Source organism: Melospiza melodia, chromosome 28 (assembly GCF_035770615.1).
Source record: "Melospiza melodia melodia isolate bMelMel2 chromosome 28, bMelMel2.pri, whole genome shotgun sequence".
NCBI classification, from domain to species: Eukaryota; Metazoa; Chordata; class Aves; order Passeriformes; family Passerellidae; genus Melospiza; species Melospiza melodia.
Window position 1 is genome coordinate 2,105,339 of NC_086221.1, and position 18,509 is coordinate 2,123,847.

Genomic DNA, 18,509 nt, shown 5'->3' on the forward strand with positions numbered 1-18,509 from the left:
CAACTGGTCATGATTGGAAATTTAACCCAGCTGCTCCCAGCCCCTCTGAGGACCAGCTGGGACAAAGGGGGATTATTTTCTGCCAAATTCCTATAATCTTCACATGACACCAATAGTTGTCATGGGCAAACACTTGATGCTGGAAAAAATAATTTAGTTTATTGCAAATTAAAATATGTTTGGATATTGAGAAACCAAGACAAGATTTAAACCACTTTTTTTCCCAGGCTCAGCTTCACATCCCCACCTCCTCCCTTTCCCTCTAGCCAGGGTGGTGCAGTGGGGATGGGGAAAGGGGGATGTGGTCAGGGTATAAAAACTCCCCTCTGCTGCTCATCCTTCCTTGCCTTTCTCCTTCTGCAGAGTGGGTACTTCATGGGATGGGGGTGGTTTCTTCAGGGCACACCCACCTTCTCCTGTATTACCCCAACACCCTGCTGTTACCACAGTCTGGACATTCACAAATCCAGAGTTTTGACTCATTCTCTTGCTTGGGGTGGAGGAGGGAAATGGGGGCTCCGTTGTTGGTAGAGTCATTGTCCTTGGACATTGTCAAGGAGTGGCTGCTTGTGGCACTCAGTGGTCTTGTCCAGCTGGTGATTCGGCACACGTTGGATTTGGTGGTCTTGGAAATCTTTTTCCGCCTAAGTGATTCTGGATCACAGAATCTCAGAATCATAAATATAATAGAGTGTAATTTAATGTAATATATGATATATTATATATAACATAACATAATATAATATAATATGATATTATATGATATGATATAATGTCATACAATATAATGTCATACGATATAATGTAATATGATATGATATAATATGATATGATATAATATAATATAATATAATATAATATAATATAATATAATATAATATAATATAATATAATATAATATAATATAATATAATATAATATAATATAATATAATATAATATAATATGATATAATATGATGTCATAAAATATAATATAATGTAATGTAATATAATGTAATGTAATATATGTCATACAATATCATATAATATGATATGATGTAATATATTTAATATAATAATATATTTACTTTCAGTAATCTACAGTACAGATTACATAAAATGTAAGAGAATAATGATAAATTTTCATTCTATTTGATTATAAATGTCGTTATTTATGACTTTAATTTAAATTTATTATTTTACCACCATTTATTATAATTATACAATTATATCATGATAATATTAGATGGGCTATTATTCATGTTATTCATGTTATATATGACATAACATATATTACATATAGAGCTCACTGGCAGCACGCAATACTTCTCACATGTGCATGTATTCTGCCCACTGTCTCTGACAGACACCGGCTGTTGCATACATTATAGCAATATTTGCATATGCAAATTACCCTGTGGCCGCCCGCCCGCCCGCGCTCAGTGGCGCCGCCCCGTGGCCAGCCTGTGGCTCCGCCCCCCGAGCCGGCCCCGCCCCGCCCGTTTCCGCCCGCGCCGGAAGCACCATCCCCGCGCTGCCGCTCGCGGCCGCCGGGCGGCGCCACTTCCCGGAAGCGGCGTCCCGGAAGCGGCGGCGGCAGGGGCGGGGCGGGCGGAAGTGACGCGCATGCGGAGCCGCGGCGAGGCCGCCTCGCCATGTCGCGGAGCCCGGGGCGGCGGCCGCAGTTGTGAGTACGGGCGGGCCCGGGCCTCCGCCTCGCAGGGACGCCCCGCCAGGTACGGTCCCGCCGCTCCCCGCCCGCCGCGACCCGTGGGCGGAGACGGGAGGGCGGCGGCCCCGGCGGGACTGGCGGGAGGCGGCGGGGAGCGCGTCCTGTTCCTTCCTTTCTCCTCCATTCCTTTATTATCCTTCTTTTCCCGTCTCTTTCTTATCCTGGTCCATCCCCTCCTTTTCTTGTCCCTTTCCCTCTTCCGTTCTCCTTTCCTTTTCCCGTTCCCGTTCCAGGCGGAGCGGAGCGGCCGTGGGCAGTTCCAGCTCCTAACGCGTGCGGTGTCGTCTCCGGCTTGACGCCACTTGCGTTTTGGATGTGTTTTGGTTGCGTTTTGCATGTATTTTGGTTGAGTTTTGGTTGTGTTGAGTTTTGGTTGTATTTTGAATGTATTGTCGTTGAGTTTTGGTTGCGTTTTGGATGTATTTTGGTTGAGTTTTGGTTGTGTTGAGTGTTGGTTGTGTTTTGCTGTCGGCGGCTCTCGGTGTTTGTTGTCGCTGCTGTCACATCGCGGTGAGGGCGGGATGTGCTGGAGGTAGCGGGAGAGGGGCAGTGGGGATGGGAGAGGAATTGAACCTTCCACAGTCACGGAATTATTTCCGTTGGAAAAGCTCTTAAAGATCAATGAGTGCAGCCATTCCCCCAGCGCTGCCGCATTCACCGCAAACCCATGTCCCCAAGCGCCTCATCCACTCATTTTTTTAAACATTTCCACGGATGGTGACTCCACCTGTATCTTGAGAAGCCTTTTATGATGCTTGGCCACCCTTTCCTTGAAGAAATTTTCTCCGATATCCACCCTGAGCTTCCCCTGGCACAGCCTGAGGCTGTTCCCTCTCCTCCTGTCCCTGTTCCCTGGAGCACAGCCCAACATCACCCGGCTGCCCCCTCCTGTCAGGGGTTGTGCAGAGCCACAAGGTGCCCCTGAGCCTCCTTCTCTCCAGGCTGAGCCCCTTCCCAGCTCCCTCAGCTGCTCCTGGGGCTCCAGCCCCTCCCCAGCCCTGTTCTCTCACCTGGGCTCTGTGTGTCGGTTTCCCTGATCCCTCATTAGCTCACACCACGAGAGGTGGCTGGGCCATGCTGGGCTGTCCTGGCTGCAGCTGTGCCCAGGGAGCCTCGGGCTGCCCGGCTCTCTGTGCCTCCCTTCCTGCTGGGGCTCTGCTGCCTTCCCTGGTCTCTCAGGCTTCTCAGGGTGCTTTCTGTGTTTTGGGATGAGCTCTGGGTGGTTTCTGAATCCCGGGGCTGCTGTGGGATCCACGTTGGGTGTTTGTGGTGGTCACAGATTCTTCCCGTGCTTTTGTGGCAGAGGAGGATTCGGTCGTGGATCAGGAGAGCTGTGGTTGGTAGCAGAGCTCAGGGGCTGTTTCCTGGCAGTCTGCACATCCACGATTGTCTCTACTCCAGGGAATATTACACAGTGGATGAAAAGAGTTTCCAGAAACAATTACTGTCAAAGAGAAAGTGTTTTCTCTGCCATTATGGAAAGCTTCTGGTTTAGGATAAAAACTCAGATCATGAGATAGCTTGAACTGAAATTCTGGTCAGGATTCCTCCAAATTCAACATCAATTTCTTGATTTCCTTTAGATGATGATAACAATGATGGTTATTGTATATTATCTAGATTATATGTTACTATGTATTTATTATTATCATTACTATTATTATTTTATTACAGTTTTAAAACAATCCATGGAATGAATGTAACTGTATAAAATAAATGTGTATCAGCTACAGTCAATTAATTTTACTTTGTCCCTGGGTGCACATTTCCAATTGACAATAAATACTTACTTTGCTACTTCCTGGATCCAACTGAACCCATTAAAATAAATTCTCTTGGTTCTCTGGAGTGGCCCATAGTCCCCGGTTATTTATTCACATTTGTAGATGAAAATTGTGCCTAAAGGAACAGTTGGGAGTGAAGGCAGATGGGAAGGTAGCTCCTTGTTCCTTCTGAGGACTTTGCAGGAAAATTGAGCCAGTCTCTGGTCTCTGCTGATGCATTTTTTAGTGGCGCTGTCAGGATTTCTGTGGGAATCATGTGCTGGTGTTTGCACTGGATTTGGTGAATGAATTTGTTTGGCAGAAATAAATACTCCTATTTCTTGAAAATATTCCATGGGTGTTTTTGTTAATGGAAGCATAAAGGCCAGAAGGTGAATGTTTGAATACTCAGTATTTTGTGTTTTGCGCTGCTTACTGAGAGTAATGAACAGAAAGAGAAGTTTGGACAGTAAAACTGGTGTGTCTGGTCAAGAAAACAGGAATTCTGGTGAACTGAAGGAAATGTAGATTATTTTTTTAAATTTTTTCTGTTTTGAAATAAGTAAAGAAATAAATATCCCAGTTTCTTTCTGTTCTCTTGGCTTTCCTGCCTTAATGCCACATCCATAGGAAGGTGTCAGTGTTGCCACACACAGACTGTTCACCAAAAGAAATCTCCTTTTTGGATCAAAAAAAATAATCTGTTTGACACATCTCTCTGTGAATGTCACAGAATTTTATTCTATTATTTTTATTGAATTTGATAATTTCTTTGGTGATGTTAAATAAGATTTCTTTCAGTCCTCCACCATTTTTTGGGTCTTCCATGAGCTTATTTCTCTCAAGGTTTGTTTATGGATCTGCCTTAGGCCTTTCTAAAGGCATTCATAACAACACAGTTATTTCTGAGTGTTTGTGTATGAGACTTGAGGAGGTTTATTTTTACGGGGTTGGAAGTGAAGGAGGATGAAGAGGAGAAAGAAAACTCTACTTCAATAACTATGGGAGAAGTCCCCTTGGACAACCTGTCATGATACAGATTTCCTTTTTTTTCTTTTTTTTTTTTTTCTGTTTTTGGTTAGGAAAAGAAATTAACCTGTTCTTTAACCAAATTAATCTGACACCCTAAAAAGGGAATACTGAGGGAGTTTCTTTCATTCTGCTTAAGACATTTTTAAAGATTCATTAATTCAAGGAAGCAGTAACCTTGAAGACTGAAGCAAAACAATTTCTAACTCTTCATCACTCATAAATGTATGGAGACAGTGCGACAGTGCTTTATTTTATTGTGGTAACATGAAACTTCCTTGTGGTTGTTTTCTCGTTTCACCTGGGTAAAGCTTTATGATGTGAAATTATTGCAATGAAGCCTTTTCAACTTAAGAGAGCTAAAAAGATTTGCCGTGATTCTTCCCTCTGTTGTTGGAGTAAATATGTGTGAATTCCACTTCTCGTTATCTTGTTGGACTTTTCATTCTCTCCTGCCTATCCTTGAGCTTTTTGTCATTCTCCAAACATGAAAATACCTGATATTTGTTTCAAGTTAAAGAATGCTATTGCCCAGACAATTATGATTTTGGGGCATCTTGCTCTTCTTCATGGAGATAAAAAGCTACAGTTGTGTTCTGTAACCATTAAAAGTAGAATGATATGAAATTCAGACAAATGAGATTTTTTTACTGATGCTTTTTCCCCCAGCCTACTTTTAAGGTTCCTGTTTGTAGCAAGTCAAAACCAATTTTTAAGTCCTTTGAGCTGGAGGTGAGTGGTGATTCCAGGTGGAATGAGGTGAGCACTGCAAACTGGCAGAGGAACATGTTGATGCAAGTATATCATCCGCTCATCTCTTCCTGTTTTTATTGCTTCCTCTCCCTCTGATCTGTTCCCCCTCCTCTTGCCCAAAAGTTAGAAATGTCCCCTTGCTTTGACAGGTGGAGGAACAAGCCTCTTTGGAGGTTTCTTCTTGGTGCCAGTTTGCAGCCCTAGTTAGTTGAGGGCACAGGTAAGTGCCTGTTTCTCTGTTCAGCACTTCCACGTTTGTGTGACTTGCTGAAAAAATCCTGAATTTGCCTTTACTTCTTATATGTAGAAGCACAGTTGAGGTTGTAGATCATGAAGTTATGGAGGAAGTGTTGAGAGATTCAAAGCACAGAACAGACAAAGTGTTGTGCAGGAGCTGTTGCTGTTCCTCATTTGCATTGTCAGTAGTGCTAGAAGGTTTAAAGTTCTTCAAAAGTCTTTTTTTCTCTGCTTTAATTATGTTCAAATACACAAATATTTCTACTTCCTCTTCATTTAAGTGCAACTGTTTTCTGTCAGATTGTTGCCTGTCTGTGCTAGTCCATCTCAACTCTGATTTCTGATTCCAAAGCATCCAATGCCATTTTGCTCCTGAGCCCTTCAATGACAGCTTCCATTAGGAACTGTGTGATATATTGCCCATATTTTAATTTTCAGTACCTTAAAAACAAAAGTACGGCAGAATTTCCTGCCCACTGCACTGTTACCTTATGTAAAAATCTCAGTTTTCACACATTGTGACCAGAAATGAGGCATTGTACCAAAATACTAGGTATGGGAGTTAATTCCAAGGTCACAGCAAGGAAAGCTCTGTGCCCCTGATGCCTTTGTGTGTTGGGCAGTCAGTAGTGGGGTGTTTGTGTCAGTCCCCAGGGGAATGGGACCCACAGCAGCAACTGGCCAGCTTTGGGAGTGAAGAGCATTCCTGTGATTTCTCTCTTGATGAGAAAAGGCAAAAAGGCAAAGGTTGGTTGACTTCTGAGCAGGCACAGTGGTGGGAGGCAGGACTGAGCTCTCCCAGACACTGCTCCAAGCTGAGTCAGAAGCCCAAAAAGACAGAAAAATGCTGGTTTCAAAACTGCCTGACAGAAAGCAGAACACAGCACTGATGTCATTGGGATGGGACTGGGAACATTCCCATGTTTGTGTTCCCAAGGCATTTACTGATGTAGGAGGTTGATGGGATGGAGCTGGTGCTCTTGGTGACTCCAGGTGGAGTTGGCAGCTGCCTGTTAATCACTCTGGATCTGCTGTCAGGAAACAACTTCCCGTGATTTGGTCTCTTCATTCCAGTGAGGGCGGCTCTGTTTACCCACACATCTCTGCAGTGCTTTGGGCAGTAGATTGTTCTGCTCGGAGTCCAGGAGCTCTTTGCAGAAGAGCTTGCTTTGGGCAAGCTTCATCGGAGCAGAAAAGGTTCTTTGTCTTGCTATGGACTCAGAAAATCTTGGCATTTGGAACTGGCACAACTAACTTGTGTTTTGACAAAATCTGTTGGTCTCTTGGTGAGTTCTTACCTTCACCTACAAGAAATCTTTGTTTTCTCTTTGAGATGTCCCCAGTGTTTCCATGTGTTCTTCCTTGGATTTGGAGCCTTTTCCTTCCCAGATTTAGACTTCTGTTCTCAGAAATGTTTATAACCCAGTAGTATTTGAGGGTTTTCCATCTCTTTGAGTACAAATCGCCTCTGTGGTCTGTATCTGCCTCAAGAATGGCCAGGCAGGTGCGATGGAGGGACAGGAGCCACCTGTTCCACAGGATAAACACATCCTGCTTCCAAATTTCTTTGTTTTGTCTGAAGTAATTTCTGCTTCCATCTTGCCTTGCAACTACTCTGCCTGTATTTTCCTGAAGTGTTCCTGAAATTCATAGTTCATAGCACTCAGGAAGGATATAAGTAGTAACAGGGAAGTGGGAAAGGGAAGAATATGTCTTCTCTGGGAATCGGGAGGTAGTGGTTTCATTTTCAAAATGAAAGGCCCCGTGAGGGGAAGCAGAGGTAATGTGAGGTGTTTCCTGGGGTCTTTTAACTTATTTTTAATCTGAAAAAGATGCCATTTCTTGTTACTCTGGGGTGTTGAAGTTGGACACTATTTTCAGACCGTCTGAGGTGGTCTCAAATGAAAACCCGGGTAGGTCAGTAGGAAGCTCCTGAAGATTAGCTCAGTCATTTTCCAGGAGTTAATATGCTTCAGCCCTGGGTGTAGAGTTCACTGATGCTCATGAATTATAGTACCTATGCTTATTCACTTACACTGCCTTTCATTTTTCTCTCTTTTCCCTTTTCTTTGTTAAGCATTGCAGGCTGTATGTACCGAGTCATTCAGACAACGGGACCAGATGGAAAAAACCTTCTGAAATTGCTTCCCATTTCTAAAACTTCTGGAAGCTTTGTGCCAATAGTTCAGTCTCCAGCCATGCCAAATAATTCTAACACAAATGTTTCTAGCCCAGTCCATCTTACTATTACGACACAGATTGGCAATACTGCTGCACCTTCACCTGTTAAGATACCGATTTTTCAGTCTCCTAATCCTGGAAAGATTATTATTACGAGGACATTAGACAAGCAGGAAAGTGCTAGGGCAGGTTCTGAAAAGGAAAGCTTGGTTCCAAACGCAGCTGCCAATGCCCAGAGCAGCTGTGTGCCCATGGATGGAGTGTCCTTGCAGAATGTGGCCATCACGAGCTCCTCTCACCAGAGCAGCCCAACCTGCACAGTGGTGAACACCAAACCCCTCCCAGTGACTGTTAAGTCTCCAATGCTGCCCTCCGGACACCACCTCCAGATTCCAGCTAATGCAGAAGTGAAATCTGTCCCAGCATCTCTTTTGCCACCTGCAATACAGCAAAAAATCCTGGCAGCTGCAGCTACCAATGTGTCTGGAGGGGCTGACAGTACAAAAGCACCAACAGTGATTTACGTGTCACCCGTAAACACAGTGAAAACCTCCCAAGTCCTGCCCAAGCACTTGCAGAGCTTTTGCCCTCAACCTGCCACGGAAGTTTCAAAGACACTGATAGTGACAGCTTCCCAGAAGGGATCTGGTTCTTCTCCTGAGCCAGTCACATCCAAGGGGCAGCAGTGCCAGCAAACTCCCATGAAATGGATTGTGCAAGAAACTGCCTCGCTCTCAGCAGCTTGTCGTATCCCTGTAAAGTCTTCAAGTAATGTGGCTTCCAAGATCCTGAAAACTTTGTCAGACACGAAGAATATAGAAGTCAACCCTGCAAATATTTTACCACTCTGTTCTAATGGTCCTGGTGGAAGCCAAACTAAAATCACACGTTTAAAAGATAATGCTCTGGTCATGTACAATGGGAAAGTCTATTTATTGACCAAAAGAGGCTCTGATGTTCTGTCAGCCCAGGCTGACAAACAAGCATCTCCTTCTTCTGATGCTTTACTTAAAAAGGAGACACCCGAGCAAATTGATTCTACTGAAGTCAATAAAATAACCAGTAAAGTGGTGAATCTGGTATTGACAAAAAGCAAAGGAGTGGTGCTGTCTCAGAAAGACCCTAAACCATGTACAGTTTCCAAAAATTCATCACCAATTAGCTTAAGAAACGTCTTAAAATCCACATCTGCAGCTCTGCTGACACCAAGTGCTAATCAGCAGGATCCCACTGTAATCCAGAGACAGATTTTGCCCTCCACCAAGAGCGTTTCTTGCAGTGAAGTGATCCCAGTTCCAGCAGTAGGGATGCAGGAGAGTGTGAGGCAAAATGGCAAAGACATGAGTCATTCCCCGAGAGCAGCAGGGGCTGTGTTACCTCAGGTTAAGCAGGAATGTGCTGTCAGTGAAGACTGGCCAAAGGTAATAAATCATAAACATGCTGCTGAGTGGTTCTGTAGTCCTGGTTTTAGGTGGATAAAATGACTCTTGATGAGTTCACACATTTTTGTAACTAGGTATCCTGGAAATGCTGCTCAAAGATTGGTTCTAGTCAATAAATGGCCTTTTCCCCAATAATTTTTCATTGTGCGAGTGAGAAATGCATAGAAAAGAAAGGGGCAGAGGAAAGATGGCTTTTGATTTCCTCCCAGGATAAATGGTCAGCAATAACTGGACTCCAGGGAGGCCGTTCATGGTTTGAGCTCTTACATGTTGATGCCACATGCTTACAGCACAACCTTAGGGCTGTAGGGGTGATGTAGGGTAGAGAAGGACAAGTTTGTGTCTTCACAAGAGGAAAATAAGTTGGAAGAGCAGAGTTTGTCCTCCAGGGACAGCTCTGGTGTGGCACTGCCAGCTCCAGGCTCAGACAGCCATGGGCAGGAGCTGTGTTTCCTTCCTCCCCTGCCCTGCTGGGGAGGGTCCACCTCCTTCGCTCCTGGGTCCATGCCAGGCAGAAGGAACTCTTCAGATCCTTAATGGCTGAATTGACATATTCTTTTAAGGTCATAATGTTGAAAATATGTTAAAAATTGTAAGCCTCAATTCCTCAAATTCCCCACACAGGATTGGGGATCATGTTTTTAGTAGCTCCAGAGGCCAGAATGAATTTGTCTTGAAAGAAAAAAAAATCCAAAATTTGTTTATGTTGTCCAGGAAGAACAGAAATGTCAGCTGAATGTATTTTTGCAAATTGTAGACATTTAATTGTTGCAACAGACTGTAATACCTAGTTTTTTTATTGTTTGTCAACTGAAAAATGGTTGAAATACCATTTATTTTCTTCAGTGCTGTGTGATGCTGAGTCTCAGCATTTGCTTTAACCTTGGTGAGAAGTAGCTCAGCAAATTTGGTGTTCTTGTCCCTAAATTTGCAAAGCTCTGTATTGCAGAGTAGACACTACTTGCTCTTCCCTCCTCTTTCTTTGGTACTTTGAAAGGGTAGAACAAGTGATTCTTTTGTTGCTTCTTTTATTTCTGTGGGTTTTGGTTGGCCTGGACATTTTTGGGATGTTCCATAACTTAAGGTGTTAAATAACGAGTGTTAGACCTATAATAATTTGCATATAATTTATCAAAATCAGTTTATCTGTGTCAAATGTTACCTGTGTTAAATTTAGCTCTTGGAGAATGACAGAAAAAATAAATGTTCACCTGTCTTTCTAGTACTTACTTTTTGTATATTAATTTATGTTATCTATTTATAGATATATATAGTGAGAGAGTGATTGATGGCTCTCTCACCATTTCTGTATTTCAGATGCAATGTGTAAAGATGGATTCACCAGGAAAGGTTATTCCAATCAATCACCAAGACTGCTCACACTGGAGACGATATCTGGAATTAAGGAAAAAGTTCGGTCTCTTTAAGGAGGAGAGAGTTTACCTTAGGAGAGTACCATCAAGGGCCTTCTGTGAGAATCCAGAAGAAGGGATTTGTTCCAGTGACAGCTTGGAAAGGAAGAATGAGTCTTGCAGTTCATCCTCATTGGATGTGGAAGTAATGAGTCATCGTCAGGAATGTGTTAAAGAAAAGGTACCTGAGATTTTTCAGTGCTAAACACACTCAGAAAACAGTGTATGTTTAGTCAGTGCAGAGATGGGGGTGTTTGGAGCCTCCCACCTCTGGAATCACCAGGAGAGTCAGGAGTTGTTGGGATCTTTATGAGAATTGTTCCTAGAACTTGTTTGAGATTTCTGTATGACTCAAGCACCCTCTAGGAATTTTTATTCTCAATTTTGGGTTCTGCTGGAGCAAACTTGAGCAACAAATGCTTTTGAGAAGACTGTCTCTACTACTATAGTAATGGTCCTTGTTGGAATAGGGATCTGACCTTGGGATCCTGATTTATATTTAAGCCTCTACAGATGGTTATGTTTGTCTAGCAGTGCAGTGGGTATGGTCAGAGGAATGCGTTTACTTGAAATTAAAAGAAATTTACTTGTGGATCTGTCCAATCTTTAGAATTACAAATGTTATTACAAACTTCGTCCTTGTTTGGGTACTTCTGGATGGAAGAACTTCCATGTTAATGCATGGAAAGGATTTTATCCATCTAAGTATTTCTGTTCAGCTACATTTTCTTCTGTATGATTGTACTCAACTCAAAGACTTTCTCAGGTTTACTAATTTTGTGCTAATAATTGAGCACATCCATGGCTGCTCTTAACATTATCATTAACCCATCTCTTAGAACTGTGCAAGACCAGGTTGGATGGAGCTTGGAGGGCCTGGTCTCGTGGACGGTGTCCTTGCCCATGGCCAGGGGTGGAATGGAATGGGATTTAAGATCTCTTCCCACTCAAACCAGGATGTGATTCCACGATTCAAATAATGAAACATCTATGAGGAATTTAGTGTGATAATGGACATTACTCCTCAGATTGAAGTTTTGGAAATGTAGACATGAAGAATTTTTCTACACTGAACTTTCCCATCAAATTAGAAAGTTTTTGTCTTGCAGTACTGTTAACTTAAACAGCCACAGGAGATGATGGATGAGGCCAGGAAAGTCAGACATGCAGCATTGACTAAAGAAGGAATTCAGTGTCTGGAATTGTTAACTGGGAATCTTTGCTAGAAAAACATCAAACACAAAAATATGTTTGTTCCTTTGCTGAAAGAAACTTCTTCCAGGCAGTAATTTTAAAAAGCTTGCAGCAAATAACTTATAATTTGTGCTTAGAGAACTTGGTGTTATAATGTAACTGATACCAACTTTAACAGAAGTGCATTTTGTCTGTTTCTAACTGCAGATCATTGTGGATCTGGAAGAAGATTTGATTAGGAAAAGGAAAACAAAATCCTTACCTTTGTCAGACAGTGGCAAGAGGAGGAGAACTTCAATCAAATCAGCCACAAGTCCCAGTTTAGAAGTGACCAGCTCAGGTTCCAGTGCAGGTAACAGGAGTGTTTCACCTGCACCAGCCCCAGCACAGCCAAGCGTTCCCACTGGCTTCAGCGGAGTGTCCCAGGAGAGGGACGTGGAGCAGGACACATTCCCCCGGTACAGTGACACTACCCACCCAGGGATTTCAGTTTTAGTCACTTCCGAAGAGGATACTTCCATTCTGGAAGGTTCTTTCCGAGATGATGCCTTCCCTATGGCTCCCCCAGACCTGGAGGAGACGATACGGGAGGAGAGAATCAAGCGGCTGAAGCAGACCCTGCGGCAGCAGAACGCGGCGTTGGAGGAGCTGCGCCGGGAGAGGCAGCAGAGCTGAGCCCCCTGCCCTGGGGGTCCCAGCCTCGTGCTTCACCTCTGCAGTCACTTCAAAAAGAAATCCCTTGCCTAAATGAGTATTTCTGGTAGATGGAAGAACTAGATGAATTTTAAGTATGTGTATTTAGAGAACTGTAGGTTTTTGTTAAATGCCAGAAATAAGAGAGTTGACCATCACATTCTACTTCTAGGACGTGATCCAAGAGCACAAAGGGCATTTTTACCAGCATATTCCCCATATTTTGAATAGAGGGGGTCCTGTATTAGCAAATAAACTTTCCCCTTTTGAATTCCATGGCCTGGCTTTTAGAACCCAAATGAAAATTGCAAACCCTCATTGTAGATACTTTTTTGTTTGTTTTTCTTATGTGCATGAGAACTTTCATAATTCCTGAGAACTGTTAATTTTCAGAAGAGGTCAACAGTTAGTGGTTATTGGACTTTAGACAGTAACAGTGCAGATATTTGTACCAAACCTCTTGCAGATGTGAAGACAGAGGCAGGAGGAACCCTGTGACAGTTGTTTGGATTCATGGTTTCTCTGTCATTATTGTGAGCCTTTATAAGGCCATGGCCAGCTGTGCAATGTGGAAATTAGTTTGTGGGGTTGTTTTGGAAGAGGGGATGAATTTTTTTTTAAGAAGAATTCTGTTAATAATAATTTCTTGAAGCTAAAAGACTTTATCCCTGGGTGGTATCTTTAACAATCCTCAATGAGTGTCTTTTAATTTGTTGTTGTTTGAACATGTCTCTTGCCACCTTCAGTTGTGGTACCTTAGTTTGCCTTGTAGGAGGGGATGTGCCCTCAGACTGTCTTTACATCCTAATTTTTGGAGAACTTTGTGTGTATTTCCCCACCATGCTCTGTTGTATGTGTAGGGACACCGTTCCTTGTCTTCTGTTGTCCATGTCTGCTCATTGCAGGTTCCTTCTGCAGTTTTTCCGTTTCCCTTTCACCAAATAATAACTGTTTTTGCCAACAGAGTGTATTATTGCTTTGTTCCTGTCTATTTATATTTATGTTAGACATCACCAATCCTCGCAAAGCTCTGCTGCAGATTTGTGTTCATGGAAGGCTTTTTTTTTTTTTTGCTGTCTTTACTTTTGTTTTTATTCTTATTTTGTTTAATTTTTATCAAATTCTCATCTGCAGAGTTTTCATTTATTATCCCATGGATGCCCAGTTTATCTATAGGGTTTTGGTGGAGGATGGATGTTTCTTGAAGAGCTTAGTCCTGTATTCCTTATTTATATAAGTTTTCACAGTGGGAAAAATTCCAATGGATTGGAGAGGCTTTTTAGAAGGGAAGAAAAATGAAGTTCCTGCTCTGAAGAATCACAGAATCAGAGAAAGGTTTGGTGTGTAAGGGTTCTTAAAGCTCATCTCAGTCTCCCCCCTGCCATGGGCAGGAACACGTTCCACTATCCCAGGTTGCTCCAAGCCCCGTCCAGCCTGGCCTTGGACACTCCCAGGAATGGGGAGATCTTAAGCTAGACCAAGGTGATGGCCCAGATGCACAGTGGTGGGTGAAGAAGGAAGGTGAATAATGGAAGTAAACTATCAGCCATTTCTGGGGTCTCCGTGTGCACAGTATTCACTTGGAAGGCAAATACTGTGACCAGAAATGTCCTTCCATCCTCCTGCTTTCATAAAGCTTTTATTTGCTGAGCATGGCCTCCTGTGGTATGGAATATCCCTTTGATCAGTCTGGGAATACTGTCCAGTTTCTTGTCCATGCCCAAATTCCCATCCATCCTAAGCCTGCTAGGGGGTGCACAGCAAGAGAAGGAAAAAATCAGGATGTCATGGGAGCTCTCCTCAAAACATGGGTGTGTGATCAGCAGTCTTCTCAAAATCCCAGACATGGCATGATGTGGGGCTACTGCAAAGGACATTGACTCCATCTCACCTGAAAGGATGAAATGGGACTTGGGAAGGAGATGGAGGCAGGCCTGTGTTGTGTCTCTGGTGCTGCAGTCACCTGGTAGGTACTCTTCCAACAGGTTTTGCTCACTGTCCTCTAATAAATGTCTTTCCTTTATTTTCCAATGATCTCAAAAAAAAAATTAATGAAGCTGAGTTCTCTTATCCTCTCATTTCACTTGAGCATTCCAGCACTGACATTCTACAATTGTACCATCTTTCTCCCAAAACCTCTTTTACCCTAACAAAGTAGTCCATTTGCCTGAGTTTTTTGTAGAGATGGTAAAGTACTCAAAATTTGGAGAAGAATCCTCACTGCAAAACTGTGAAGAAATGTGACCAGGATTTGATGGAAGAAGATGAATTATGGAAAACACCTGGTGCAGTTCAGAAACCGAGTATGGAAGAGAGAGATCTTCCTTGGAACAGCACCAGTGCAAGTTTGCAGGGATCACTGAGAGCCAAGAGAAGCCTCTTGATGTGCCAGTGGGGGAAAGTTGTGCCAAGAGGAGCAAAGGGGCTTCTGACAGCCAAGGACCGTGAGGCTGTTGGAGCTGCTCCTCATCTAGACTCACCATCTGCAGCATGGATTGGGTTTTGCTGCTCTGTTAATCCATGAACTCCTGCGATTTATGAAGAGTCTGTGGCAAGAACAAGAGTTCTGGAAATGCTGGCTGTCACCCCAGGAGTGAAGGTGACTGGTGGCCATCCCTGAGTGCAGCCCAGCCTGGCAGGAAACTGTTACACACTGGGATTGCTGTGCTAAGTACGTACGAAATCCATGGATTTAGGATAAATTACAACTTCAAGCAAATTCCTGGCAAGAATCTGTGGAAGACCATTTTAGGAATTTCAGAGTCCAAAGAGCAGAGGTGGCAGTGAGTGCTGGACAGAACAGATCAGGTAGTGAAGGTGGTGCTGGGCAAGTTGCCAACATCAGCCAGACCCGGTGCCTTGGAGTCCCTGGCCAGAACTGTCCCTGTGCCTGTCTCCTGTACTGGAGACCCACCACAGACCCAGAATTTCTATGTGAGGCACAAACCTTCTGTGGTAGATAGGGACAGGCATTCGGAAAATCTCGCGATGTCACGGAAAGCAGCAGGATTCCTCTCCCCCTAACGCCTAATGATAAGGGATCACCCAAGAATGTAGACCCCCCTAATACTAGTAACTTTCTACTCCTTATTAACCAATTACAGTAAGGTAAGACCCCCTGATGTAGAGAAAAACCTCCCTGATTATAAAATCCAACAAGACGGGGCAATAAAGGCCTTTGGACCGTCCACCACGTTGGTGTTTGCGTGTGTTCTTGGCCTGAGCAACCCTGGAGAGTTTGGGTCGCCGTGCCGTTTCCTCAGAACCAGGTCGCCTTGCCTTGCATCAAAAGGCAACAACTGGTGCCGAAACTCCGGGAGCCGATCAGCGCCTTGGGAACGGGGATTCACCTGGAGAGAGGTCGGCGGCTGTGGCTGCAGGTCTGACCACAGCGGGAGGGACGCCTCTGGACCAGCTTCGATCATGGAATCGCTTGCGAAGGTCGTAACAGAAATGCATACACAATGGGGTATACAATGTAAAGTTAAATGGGGTATACAATGTAAAGTTACAGATTTAACCCTCGCATTGCCGAGATTGATTAAGCTTGGGGCTATAGAAAGCCCTGTAGATATCCTACATCCGGGGGTGTGGGATAATTGTACGAAAACTCTGGCCGAGGATACCATGTCTTCAGGCTTGGGGAAAGCCCTAAAATCGTGGGGCAGAGTCATCCGGGCTCTGCAAAAAGCTCGACAAGAGCAAGAAACCTGGAAAGCTGCGAGAAGTTGTTTAATAGCCATTCTGCAGTTGGGGGTGGGGGCAGCGACCCAGACCACCCCGGAAAGTGATCAGATTGCAGACGGGGATGTACGGGGGCTAGGCGCGTCCCACCTCCCCTCGAGCCCGAGCCCAAAAGCCCCAGGAGACCCCGCAACCCCCCCGCGGAGCCCGCCGGATCCCAGTCTCCCCCCCGGAGCCCCTCGACAAAACCGCGGCTCCTCTACCCGTCCTCCCCCCCGCCGATCGCCAACCCAGCGCAGGAGGCAGAGCGACGGGCGCAGTGTTTTTGGGGGGGGCTGGCAGAGGAGGCACGGGAAGCGGCGGGACGGTCAGAAACCGCCTGGATTGATACAATTTCTCCGCCGCCATATGGGCTCGAAGATGGCGGCCTGCCGCATGGTCAGGGCAGAAGAGAACAGGGGCAAAAGGGCGGAAATGGAGTCAGCGTGCTTAACATTGCATGCGCGGGAGAGCGGGGAGGGGGGCGGTCCCCACGGTGGAGTGTAAGACCAATCAGAGCGCTCTATTCAAATTAAGCCCGTGTAAGGCAAGGACCTCCCCCAGCAGGGGGCGGGGAGACCCCCAGGGGGAGGGAATGGTCCGCCCCCCGCAGGAGGGGGTGGGGTCGGAGCCTGAGAAAAAGGCAGAGCAGCCCGGAAATGCTTGACCAGTCGACTTCCAGCTCGGACTCGGATTCAACCTCTGAGTCTGAGAGGGAATCGGGGAGCTCCGATTTGGATTCTAGCTTTAACAGGGAGAGAGCAACGGCGCGTAAGGTTATTAATCACAACACTCCCGCGTGGGTGAAGGGGTCATCAGAGAAAGACCGGACCCCGCTTACAGATTGGCGGAAAATAAAGATAGCTTGCGCCAAGTGGGCTCCATCTGCCAATCTGGTGTTCCCGTTCCGTGGGGGGGGGGCAGGCGAAAATCAACAAAGGACCTATTCCCCGGTTAATCCAAAGGACATCCAGGCAATTATTAAAGCAATTGCAGACAAGGGAATTAATGCCATGGTTACCACACTTATTGATGGCGTTTTTGGGGGGGATGAAATGCTTCCCTTTGACATCAAGCAGACGTGCAGAATGATTTTTGATGGGGCAGGAATGATTGTTTTTAAACAAGACTGAGAGGATCAATGCACAAAGGAGCTAGCCCAGATAACAGGACCTGACCATCCACTACACGGCTCCAGTATACAGAGATTGATGGGCAGAGACTCCACTATGATCACCCCCCAGGCCCAGGCTGAGAACTTACGGGCCCATGAGGTTATGACAACCACCCGTGCTGCCCGGGAAGCCATCCGTGCTACTGCCAAAGTAGTAGCCAAACCTTCACCATGGTCAACTATAAAACAGAGTGAGAGTGAGAGCTTCACTCATTTTGTGGACAGGCTTCAGGCAGTGTTAGATTCCTCCTCATTACCCTCAGAGGCTAAGGGCCCCATGCTGGCAGACTGCCTATGCCAGCAATGCAACTCAGCCACCAAGGACATCTTAAGATCACTGCCACCTGGGGCTAATACAGCAGCCATGATCAGACATGTTGCAAAGGAGGAACACCTCGCTCCCATCCAAGCAGCAGTCCACACTGCAATAACCAGTGTGATGGCGTGTTTTAAGTGTGGCCAGGCAGGCCACTTGGCAGTAAACTGCCCCCAGCCAAGGCGCCCATCAGCAGCTGCTCCACCACGCCAAGGGGGATTTAGGGGACCATGCTGGGCATGTGGGAAGAAGGGACATTTAGCTAAGGAATACAGATCCAGGCTTCAGGGAAACAGGAGAGGGAGGGGGCAGCCGGGCTGTGTTCAGCCCCCTCCCACCTGGAATATGCAGCGGCCCAGCTACAGCAACCCCCAGTGGGGCAGGGGACCCTCATACCCTATGCCCCCACAGGGAGCAGTCAATTTTACATCCCCACCATTGAGCAGTCAATGGCAGAATTGCACAACACCACCAGTAATGCTTTCGCACCCTCCACCGCCACAAGCCGCGTCGGTGTCACAGGACCAGCAGGGGATGCCCCAGAGCGGGATCCCTGGGTGGCCCTGGCCATGAAAATAGGGAAGGAGCCCCTGATGGTGTGGGGGACATGCCGCCTTTACGGCAGCCAGGATCCCCATGTCATAGGGTTTCAGTTCTGGGCGGACACGGGATCAGACTGCACGATTTTTCCCCAAGCATATTGGCCCGGACATTGGCAATTCAAAGAAGTCCCTCCAGTGAACTGGAGGGGGAGGACAGTCCTGGGCGTGGAAAAGCACCCAGCTGGTGGCTTTAACACTTCTCACAAAAAAGGGACCAGAACAGACAGTAGCAATCTACCCCTACATTTTGCAAAATTCTCCACCCCTGTTGGGAAGGG

At 45.4% G+C, this 18,509-nt stretch overlaps 1 protein-coding gene across 3 annotated transcripts; it reads left to right on the forward strand.

Moving 5' to 3' along the window:
* The first annotated feature begins 1,619 nt into the window (after window positions 1-1,619).
* On the forward strand, window positions 1,620-15,609 carry LRIF1 (ligand dependent nuclear receptor interacting factor 1). Of its 3 annotated transcripts, XM_063178212.1 has the most exons (5): window positions 1,637-1,716; window positions 5,407-5,477; window positions 7,572-9,096; window positions 10,435-10,710; window positions 11,931-15,609. In XM_063178212.1, the coding sequence occupies exons 3-5, from the start codon at window positions 7,585-7,587 to the stop codon at window positions 12,396-12,398; spliced, it is 2,256 nt and encodes a 751-aa protein (XP_063034282.1). In that variant the 5' UTR covers window positions 1,637-1,716; window positions 5,407-5,477; window positions 7,572-7,584; the 3' UTR covers window positions 12,399-15,609. The 3 variants fall into 3 exon arrangements, with proteins under 3 accessions (XP_063034284.1, XP_063034282.1, XP_063034283.1); XM_063178214.1 differs by lacking the exon at window positions 5,407-5,477 and having other exon boundaries at window positions 1,620-1,716; XM_063178213.1 differs by lacking the exon at window positions 1,637-1,716 and having other exon boundaries at window positions 3,406-5,477.
* The last annotated feature ends 2,900 nt before the right edge of the window (window positions 15,610-18,509 follow it).